The sequence below is a fragment of the Daktulosphaira vitifoliae genome, unplaced genomic scaffold (assembly GCF_025091365.1).
Source record: "Daktulosphaira vitifoliae isolate Bord-2020 unplaced genomic scaffold, ASM2509136v1 Scaffold_2, whole genome shotgun sequence".
NCBI lineage: Eukaryota > Metazoa > Arthropoda > Insecta > Hemiptera > Phylloxeridae > Daktulosphaira > Daktulosphaira vitifoliae.
Genome location: NW_026099573.1, coordinates 25,602,282 through 25,613,771, shown reverse-complemented (window position 1 = coordinate 25,613,771; position 11,490 = coordinate 25,602,282). Strand labels below are relative to the sequence as shown.

Genomic DNA, 11,490 nt, shown 5'->3' with positions numbered 1-11,490 from the left:
ATAATTTTAATTAATATATTTTTAAAAATTTTAATAGAAAACGTTCAATCTTAAAATTACATTAAAATATATAGTTCTAATAACGTAATCTCAATAAGCGTACGGAATAAAATTGAAATCCGTTTCAATAAAATAAAAGAGGCAATTGATAAGTTAAATAAATTAGCAGACTTGAATTTATGAAATTACTTTCCAACAACTACCGAAAAATGTATAGTTCATAGATTTCTTTTTTATTATATTATTACACATATTAGATATTTTTTAAGCACATAATTAATATTTGAATTTTATTTCAATGTTTTGATGACTATATTTTCTTATAAACTATATTTTTATTATTTTTTACAAAAATATATATACATTCTTAAGACAGTTATCTATTATAATTTATTTACCTTTGGTAAAACGCCATATTTTGTTTATAAAAGTGTACTTATGTGATAAAATAAGTAATTATCCAAAATGATGTGACTCTATTTAGAGAGTGGTTAAGGAGGGGAAATGTCAATTGATAGCGATGGGAAAAAAAATAATGTAAAAAATTACTTTATTTTACACATTAATATTAATACCCCACGCAAAAATCATAAATACAGACCTGGACGTAACATTGAATTCTATAACTAATAAATGCCGAAAATTTTGGTACGGGTAGCTGCCTACCATGGATAAAGCTAAATGGTTCTCAAATTTTTTATTAGATAGACAGGTAGAAGATCAGTTTGGCGGAAACGAAAAAACGACCTTATTCAGATTTGGCGGAAACGATGCTTGGCGGAAACGATACGGTCAATTTTGGCGGAAACGATGAACGCCCGGTGGGGGTGCCAACATTGAACTGGTTCATAGGGAGAATACAAGAGTGTAGGGATGCACTGTGTGCGGTCAACTGTCACAACAAACCGGGTACTGACCATTGGATCGGTTGACTGGTATATAAGCTAATTTTATAATTGGGGGCATACATAATACCTAATGCACACACCATTAACTGATAAGATTTATTAAAAACTGATATAAATTCTGCAACATTACATAATAAAAGTGATTTCAACGGTAAAGATAAAAAATATGTTGTTTTTTTAATTTTAATGACTAAGTATTATAGATACCTGCAAGGGGATCCGCAAGGATCATGGGTCTAACAACCCCGCGCACTCTAGTTAATTCAGTGGGGGTGGCAACACGTACCACTGATCTTAGTCGGTCATTACTTTGGTTAGTTAGGACCATTAGGCCTGGGCACACCTGCTTGCTAACAGCGAATAGACCCCTCTAACCCAGCCATACCAAGTAAAAGGGTTGCTAAATTGTCACAGGGTAGTTAGCCGAAAGGTAAAGTGACCATGGGATCCTCTATTGCACCTGGCGCACCATAGAGTATACAGCCTTATCACAGTAATGAGCTCTGCTGTGATGGATCTTTATTTCTCAACTACTCATGGGAACTATATGGATAAAAACATACAAACATTACAAAATAACGAACTTGAGACGAACAGGGATCCTACGGACAACCTGTCGGAACAAGAACGTAAACTGGCGACTCTTCACAGAAGAATCGCCAAACTTGAAGGTCTTAATGCGAACAACGGGACACTTGGTGAACCGTCAACTAGCAAAGAGACAGCAACGTCAACAAATGCAGACCAGGAATCGCAAGATCAAATGAGAGCAGTAGCTGACAAAATTGCTCGGGTCTAAATCTTAGACCTGTAAACTGAGAGGCAGTCAGAGGCGCAATCTGAAGAGGAACCGACCAATCATGGAGGGACAAAAGACCCTAACAAAGAAGAGAGACAAGGGAACCTATGACTTGAAAAAGTCAAAGGGAACCGAAGCTCAAAAACCTGAGGACAAGGACCTATAGAGATGTGGTAACTAATGATAAAAAAGTGGCTCTGATCCTCGCAGGTACCCCACTAACAAGTTGACCACAGAGCAGGGGCTACTCATTGAATCTTGTGTTAGAGGCTTGATACTGTCAGGTCCTGATGGAACCGATGTACCAAGGTTTGAAGGCACCAGATTTATGATGGAGAACTTATGAACAGTGCAGCCCAAGAGAGCTCACTTAAGTGGCTCAATGATCATGTCAACCTGATAAAACCTTGAGATGGTGCAGAAATCCAAATGGAAGCCTACAACCCGATCAAGTACAAAAGGATAGTTACTCATATAACAGGGCTGCCAAAAAAATACAAAAACATTTTGGAAAAACAGAACTCTGGGCTGAACACGCCGAACTGGAAAGTCCACCATGAAACAAAGGTTGTCCCAAAAGGATTTATTTTGTTCCAAAGTGTGGACGAGAAGAGCATAGTCCAACTTGAGGAACTAAAGTGCAGTTTATATTTTGGAATGGGCAGAGTTTGCTTCGCGGACTATGTTGCCAAGCAGTCACCAGCCCAGAAGAATGTGAAAAAATCTGGGAAGAGAAAGGCTGAAGAATCACCAGTGCCACTCGCGAAAGGAAGCAAGGCACAGGTAAGAAGTAAACGGACTCACTTTAGTACTGCCTCGAAAGGGAAGGAACAAAGTGGGTTACGTAAGGAAAAGGACCCAGGAAACCACCATCCTCAACAACAAGGTCAGGGAAATCACTCCACGGATCCAAAAGAAAATGCGGAGAACATACCTAAGGAACGGTAGCCACCTGTTGGGGGGGACACCACCCACAGGGAGGGTTGTGCGATACAGGGACTATTTCAGACATCTGCATCACTTCCAGTACAGAGTGCTTTCTAAAGCGTCAACATCAGTTCTCAGAATGGCGGACAATAGAATTCAATTCACGCAAATATATCTGCATCACAGTGAGAGGGCCAGTAGTGTACTACTAAGGACCCTAACTGAGAGGCATACAACAAACTTACAAATAGCACTTATTCAGGAACCATGGATTAATGGTGACCAGATTAAGGGGCTAAATATAAGGAATTTTAAACTGTTCCATAAACAATCAGACAAATTAAGAACTTGTGTTTTGGTTAATAATAAAGTTAAAGCCAGCCTGATACTTAATCTATCAAGTGCAGACTTGACTATTATTAAAGTAACACTAAATGATGGTAAAAGTATTATAGTAGCTTCAGGATACTTACCATATGAGGTCACCTCCAAGTTAGGGACCTAACTATGCTCTTTAATTATTGCAAAAATGAAAAATTAGAACTAATCCTAGGTATGGATGCTAATGCACACCACACTATTTGGGGGAGCAGTAACATCAACCAAAGTGGAGAGGTTATAATGGATCTATTGCTGACTACAGACCTAAGTATACTGAACAGAGGTGGTAGTGAACGTACCTATGTAATCAGGATCAAGCATGAAGTCATTTATTTGACAGTTTGTTCAAAAGGGTTACTTCAAAAGATTAAAGGTTGGAAAGTGTCCTCTGAACCTTCTCTTTCATAGGCACTTACGATTCACTTTGAAAATTAACAAAGTTGAGACAGAGTACTATAGGAACTCAAAAAGAACAAACTAGGTCAACTACAGGGCAGATATTTCTCTTGACCTCAATAACCTACAGTTTAGATTGGGATCGAGATAGAACACTGAAAGGGCTGTAAATAGATTACAGGACTCCATTGTCTAGTTTACAAAGAAAACTGTCTTTTAATAGAAAGGAAAGGTACAGGACAGTGTGTAGCTTAGTAGAATGCTAACCTATCTAAATTAATAAAGAGCTCACGTAAGCTCTTAAATAAAGCAATGACATCAGATTTGGAACAATTCTGGGAATCCTATAATGATGCCCAAAGGAACTAAAAATCTGCATTGAAAAAGACCAAAATAGAAAGCTGGAAGTGGGGATATACAATAACTCCCTATAGCAACTAGATTTTTGCGATCATTAAGAAATGGATTAAACAAAACTGTCGAGGCAATACTACTGCCAGACGGCATTTTACCAATAACAATAATGAAACATTATCATATTTGATGAACACACATTTTCCTGACTCTATAATTAATAACAAAGAACAGTCATATGATGCACAGGAAAAACGTGTGACTTGAGCTGATTGGAAACTAACCAGAAAAGTGATAACCCAAAGTGGAATAACATGGGCAATAAAAGCCTTTGGCAGTTTCAAAACTGCAGGCTGTGACGAAATTTTCCCTGTACGTCTGCAAAAAGAGTTAGAGTTAATCATCCCCATTTCTGCAAAATAATTAGGGCATGCCTTGTCTATGGTTATGAACCGAAAAGCTGACGAAATGTCAGTGTTTATACCCAAACCTAAACGGACTAACTATATAAAGTAAAATCCTACAAGCCAATAAGTCTTACTTCATTTCTCCTTAAGACTATGGAGAAACTTATTGATAGGTACATTAATGAGGGGCCTTTAAAGGATCACCCTTTACATGAAAGTCAACATGCGTATCAAAACGGGGAAATCTACTGACACAGCTTCACACTGCCTAACGACTAAGATAGAGAAAGCTGTGGAGCATAAAATTTATGCAGTAGGTATATTCCTGGACATATACTCCCTTCAATTCTATGTGTGGACCTGCACAACAGCATGGAATAGAACCACTTATTATTAAGTGGATAGAAACCATGCTTAAGGAACGCTCCATTATGAGACAGCTCAATGAAACCAAAGTAATCAAGAGTATTAAACAGGGATGCTCACAAGGCGGGGTTCTATTCCCCTTGCTATGGTGTCTAGTATTGGACTCACTTAATAAAGAGTTAAACAAATACTGTTATACACAAGCCTATGCGGATGACTTAGTTATAGCAGTGGTGGGTAAATTCCCAGACACTATTATAGACTTAGCACAACAGAGGCTAAACACTATACATGGTTATAATAAAGCAATAAATAAAGCAAAAGTAAAGCAGAGGTCGTTATATTCACTAGAAGGAGAGCAGGACTAGACAATCTTGACACTCTTACTCTGAATGGACAAGAAATTAGCTTAAAATCGTACGTAAAATACTTAGTAATTATCTTAGATAGTAAGCTAAAATAGAAATCACATGTTGAGTCAAGAATCAAAAAGGCAATGACCACATTGTGGACTTGCAGCAAAACCTTGAGAAAGACATGGCGTCCTAAACCAAGAGTTATGTATTGGTTGTACACTTCAGTGATTACTGAAGTTCTAACTATTATAAAAATAGAGTAAGGGTGAAGTGTGGGTTTTTTTTCATCATTTGGCATTACTCTGCCACTCTCTTCCTCCTTTCTAAATTTAAAATTTTTAATTAAGTCCAAAGTACTAATACAAAAATTATTTTCAATCAGTCATTTTCTTAATTAGATAATTTTTTATTTATTTGCTAGTTTAATATGTATATTTTCATTAAAAAAACAGGCACCTAAAACACAACCGCCAAAAGAAAACAAAACAAAAGACGAAGCACAAAAACAATACCTATTACAAATTGTTACATAATACCAGTGTTGTTTTTATAATTGCAATAAAAGCACATTATGCTAAGAATTTTAAAAAAGATAAATTATTTGAAATATGTAGTAAATTTTTTAGTAAGTTTTTTTTTGTAAATAGTTTCTGATAGTATATAAATTTGTAAGTTAACATTATTTTAGCTTCAATGTGAAGCTGAGACGGTATTAATTTTACTCTGATGTGTTTTTTTTTAAATTTAAAATTAAAAAAATTGTAGGTTTTGAATAGTAAATAATAGAAAAAATGTAGAATTAAAAATGTATAGAAAATCAAATTTAAAACAACGGTTCAATGAATTTTTTTTTGTTTTTACAATGAACGATTTATAAATTAATAATTTTAACGGTAAGAATAGAACATATACGTTTTTAGGGCTAAATAAGAACTTTTCGAAAATTTTTGTTAATATACTTTTTGTATAAAAGTTGTATACCTACAAAAAAAATCCAAATAAACTTTTTCACAAAAGCTAAAGTTTTTGAGATAGACAAATAAAAAACTAAAAAATCACCCTTGGTGGGTTATTTTTAACCCCTTTGGGGCACGTCTTAGAGTCGACCAATTGTCTCCAAATTTTGTACAATTTATTTTTTCATGTATTCGAGTAATTATAGGGGGTGGCACTTTGTAATTTTTGAATTTTATAAATAAGGGGCACCCTAATGTAATATATCTAATTAAATGTAATATATATAAAAATATAAACATCATTGCCTTTAGGGGCGTAACTAAGTTTTTAATTAAATAATTAACGCTGTTATTATTATTCAAAGAAAAAAATTTATAAAAATTATATTTCATGTCAAAGTAAACTTAGAAAATATGTTCTATCATAATACAAATAAATGTTTGAATATTTAAATCAAGCCATAAAAATCACCACCATGTCCCCGGCTAGACACATCAAAACATACGTGCTCAACAGTATCCCTTGTGCCACCGCCCTGTGTACGAGAAGCCCCGACCACCCCAGCCACTCTTTTCAGGTGAATAATAATTTGAACCACCCATATTCTTAACCCTTTTCTACAAGGAAAAAAATATATTATATAATACTAAAAATTAATTAGGTATAATTAAATATCTTACCACTTGTGCTACCTGTTCCATATAATGTTAACAAAATAAATAAATAAATTTTAATGTTCATCAATATAACATTATTATTTGATTTGTCTATTTACAAAAGGGTTTTTTTTAGACATTTTTGAAAATGGCTTTTTTATCTTCGATGCGAAGCTGAGAAGGTATTAATTTTTTTTTGTGTTTGTGAACACTCAATCTCGGTCTCACTTGGACCGAAATATGTTTTGTAGCTATAAACAATTTATTTACTTTTGAAAAAAATTAAATTGCCTTCATAAAATTATGGAAATTCAAAATTTTTTTTTTTTTTTATGAAAAATATGTTATAAAATGCAATTGTTTATAGTGTGATTTATTAAATATACTACTATCTATTTTTCCGTTAAGTAATCATTTGTTGTTGAAATGTGTATATAAAATATAATTTAGTCTTAAAAACTCTTTTAATATCAAGTATATTGTAAAAAAAAATTGTGTGTATTTTATATGGTTTACTTCCGAAAGTTAAATGATAACCTACGATTATTTTTATATGATGATACAAGTTTTAAGTATTGGGGATGGTCGTAGAAATTTTATTTTTCTTGTGAAACAGTTCATTAAGGTCCATGATTAAAAACAAAAAAATGTATATTTTTAAATATTGCATGACACATACTTAACAGATCACTCTATATTTAATAAATCATACTGTATATTTAGTTTTATTAATGAATTAATGAAATAAAATCATAATACAAAATAATAATAAGAAAACTTTAGTTCTAACGTCACGGTTACACATCGGTTTTTTATTTATAAATTGGGTTGCACTCGTAAAATTAAAACTGTAACAGTTCATTGAAATACAAATTGATTTTCACATTTTTATATAAGTATAATAAAAAAACAAACCAGTGCGTGTTACGAGGTAAATGAAGTGAAACTTCATTCAGAACCAATTAGCTGATAAAATATTAGGTTTTGTATTGAGATAAAATAAAAAAAATTTACTTAAAAATTTTATTTTCAATTGAAATGAATTAAATTTATTATTATTGACCAATATAGTATTTATTATAAGATGCCGACAGTGGCCGGCCATGATGACGAACGTGGCCTACCGTAACACTCGATAATCTGTTTTTTTTCGGACCCTGTATAAAGAAGTTTCACTTCAAAAATATAATTATTATTTAAAGAAAATCAAGTAAAAATTTAAAGGAAAATTAATTTTGTTTGTCATTTCTAATGATTAAATTTTTGTATCTTATTTTCACCTTTCTATTGAAAGATGATTGTAATAAAATTGTTTAACCATATAAGAGTATAAAATTAATTGATTTGAAAAAGTATAATATTTATTATATGTTAGAATTACCTTCTGGTACATAAAAAAAGCAGGAAAATAATAAAATAACGAATAAAATGAGCATCGTCTAAAAAAAATTGAATACAATAAAATTTTTAATCATGGCGCATTAAATTAATTATAACATACCATTTTTTTTTAACTTAGAATTTTTCAGAAATAGTAATAAACTGCACACTAAAATTTTCTCTTTTGAATCAGGTGATTCTGACTTCAACTTAAACTATGAACTTATTATTTTAGTAAAATTAATATATACAATTGCGCAAACAATCTTATTAAAATAAATTATTATTATCGAAAATATTAATGACAAAATTGTAACACATTGGAAAGCAAGGCAATTTGACAATGGAGCAAGATCTTTTTGGATTTATACAAATATATTAATATTTGCGACATTTTTATGATAATATAAAAATACATTATCCAAACTGACTAAAATGAAAGATTTTTCGAGAATAATTTAAATTGAGTCACGTGTTGGTTTTATGGAATATGATTTGAATTAAATTGTTAATTAATAAATCAATTTTTTTATCTTTTAATAAAATAGCTTAAGAAAAACATCTCTAATAAAAATCATTTGAGATTTTAAGTCTTAGTCAAATTAGTGGAGTACTAGGGAGAATATTGGATTACAAATCATATAAAGAGAATTAGATTATTCATTATTTGAATATGAAATTTCTATATATAAAATAATTTGCATAACATTAATTGAACTAACTTAGTTTCTTAAAAAATAAACCTAATAGTTATTCAAAAGGATATCTTACAAAGTCATCAGATCTAATTCTCCTTTTAAATATTTTTTATTCCAACTTATCAGAATAACTCAACAAAATTGTTAATGTAAATGTTGATCCATACATCTCTCAAAATGTTATAGCATTATAAGGTTAAAAATGTAAAAAATAAAATCGAGAATTTTCACACAATAATAGCATTCGGTAGCCATTTTCACCGTGAAGATAAAATAAAGTCCGAAATTTTTTTTTTCATGATAAAGTATATTACATTAACTTTAATTTAAGATATATATATATATATATATAAGTGTCAATCCTTCCGGAACATTTTCAAATGTCAAGTTGAAAAAATTAATTTTTTGTGAAAAAGTCATTTTAAATCCCCCCTGTGGTAAAGGGTTAATTTATAAAAAAAATATATTAAATGATACGTACATTTTTTGAAGGGATCCCTCATTTACGGGAAACGAAGGAAATTTTTTCAATTTTTGATGGTAATGTCTTTGACTAGATATCATTTGTGATCTTTTTAAGTATCGTTGAAAGAAATTGGTTCGGTGAGTGCTGAGAAAAAGCGGTAACAGACAAAAAAAAAACACATCATAGTAAAATAATACCTTCTCAGATTCGCAAAGAAGCTAATATACTTTATTATGCAAAAAAAAAATTTCGGACTTTATTTTATCTTCACGGTGAAAATGGCTACCGAATGCTATTTTTGTGTGAAAATTTTCGATTTTTATTTTACATTTTTAACTTTATTATGCTATAACTTTTTGAAAAATGTATGGATCAACATAATTTTTTTTTGAGAAATAATATTTTTTAATATTCCCTTTTTCATTTGACATATTTTATCTTAATCAGGATATTAATAAGGAACTAGCAGATCATGTAGCTTTTGGAATAATTTTGAAAAAATTTAAATAATTTTTTAAAATTTAACACTATCTAAAGGTTTGCATCGAAGTGTTTTTTTTTTATAGTGATTTTAATCACTGTCAGATATCATTATACTTGATCCAACTATGCCACGACCGCCCTGTGCTGGGTTTTTTAGTTTTGATAAAAACCAATTATTTATCTCAATTATTTGTACATACATATATAGTGTACCAACGTGATTTACTAATTTTAACAGTAGTTTATATAGTCAAATTAGTAAATCACGGTCGGACATTTGTATAATTACATAAATGTGAATAGAGTACTAATATGTGTTCAAAGCATTATTCTTATTATTTTTAATTTAATATATAGAATGTTTGAATAACTAAACAAAATACGCTTCATTATTGAATTTTTGTTTGAAAATAAAAATTTATCCTGTCATTTCCCAACGATGTATTGTCAAAAAAATCAGTCATAATTATTTAAAAGTACACGTTCTATTTAAATTAGGATTGTACTAGTGAGGATTTTTTAATAAAAATAAAATGAATAATATTGATTGTGGATTTGTATATGAAATTTCTATATATTTATATAAAATAATTGCCTAATAGTTAGTGCTTATTATTACAACTATTTAGATAACGGAGTGGTGGTGACTTATTTATTTTGCAAGTTATCAAGTGGTTTATGACTACTCGATTACTAAAAAAATAAATACAATGTTTTTAACATTGGAAAACATTTTAAATATTTTTAAGCATATATTTCTTGATTGATCAACTAATAGTTACTTTTTAGAATCATCCCTTATAACTTAAAGGCATGTTAAATTTATNCAACTAATAGTTACTTTTTAGAATCATCCCTTATAACTTAAAGGCATGTTAAATTTATTTTTAGTTTAATTTAAGGATGTAAACTTACCTCATCCATCACTAATTTTTTTGTGGGGATTTTTAGTACTGCTTGATTATTTGCAAAAGGGTTTTTTTTAAATAAATATGTTACAACTTTTTTATACCATTGATAGTATAATAAAATTGTAAATACTAGAATTTATAATTATTTATAATAGAAAAATATTTTATGGAAACAGGAAAAAGTACATTCTCAGCTTCCCATTGAAGCTGAAAGTCAGTCGTCCATATTAGTAGTTTACCGATTTTAATCTTATAATTTGAATTGGTATCTAATAAGGAGCAATATCTCCTATAGTAATGAAATCTTATCAGGTGGATAATGTTTTAATTTTGCTAATATTAGAACATCTATTTTTGTTTTATTAACAAAAGGATAAAAACTTCCTATTGCTTTCCTGAAAAATTTACTGAAATAGACTGCTTTCGTGTTCCTTTTATTCTTCATTTATTTAGTTACAACTTAATGTAAGTTACAATTGAAACCTTTTTATTAATTATAAAATTATAAAATTATAACAATAACAGTAAACATTAATACAAAAATGAAAATAAAAATTCTATATGTCAATAAGTTATATTAATATGATCAAGTCTAAAAAAACCCAGTACAGAGTGGTCGCGGCACAGTGGTGACGAGGCATAATCGAATCAAGTATAATGATATCTGACAGTGATTAAAATCACTATAAAAAAAAAACGCTTCGATGCAAATCTTTAGATAGTGTTTAATTTAAAAAAATAGGTGGATTATACCAAAAGAAACATGATCTGCTAATTCGTTATTAATATCCTGATTCAGATAAAGTATATCGAATGAAAGAGAGATTATTAAAAAATATTATTTCTCATAAAAAAATTATGTTGATCCATACACTTTTCAATATGTTATAGCATTATAAAGTTAAAAAAAAAAACCCAGCACAGGGGGGTCGCGGCACAGTTGTGACGTGGTATAGTTGGATCAAGTATAATGATATCTGACAGTGATTAAAATCACTATAAAAAAAAAACGCTTCGATGCAAATCTTTAGATAGTGTTTAATTT

At 30.3% G+C, this 11,490-nt stretch overlaps 2 protein-coding genes across 2 annotated transcripts in view; both read right to left on the bottom strand.

Moving 5' to 3' along the window:
- LOC126897474 (uncharacterized) overlaps nucleotides 1–8,128 on the bottom strand; it is an 18,441-nt gene extending 10,313 nt beyond the window's left edge. The window contains exons 1-3 of the mRNA XM_050671115.1: nucleotides 8,009–8,128; nucleotides 7,889–7,946; nucleotides 6,532–6,543 (exon numbers count right to left, since the gene is read on the bottom strand). Of these exons, the coding sequence (XP_050527072.1) occupies nucleotides 6,532–6,543; nucleotides 7,889–7,946; nucleotides 8,009–8,011 (73 nt within the window). The 5' untranslated portion in view covers nucleotides 8,012–8,128. The remainder of the gene's footprint in view (nucleotides 1–6,531; nucleotides 6,544–7,888; nucleotides 7,947–8,008) is intronic.
- LOC126897466 (uncharacterized) overlaps nucleotides 1–11,490 on the bottom strand; it is a 169,952-nt gene that overhangs the window by 113,331 nt on the left and 45,131 nt on the right. The gene's annotated exons all lie outside the window — the stretch shown is intronic.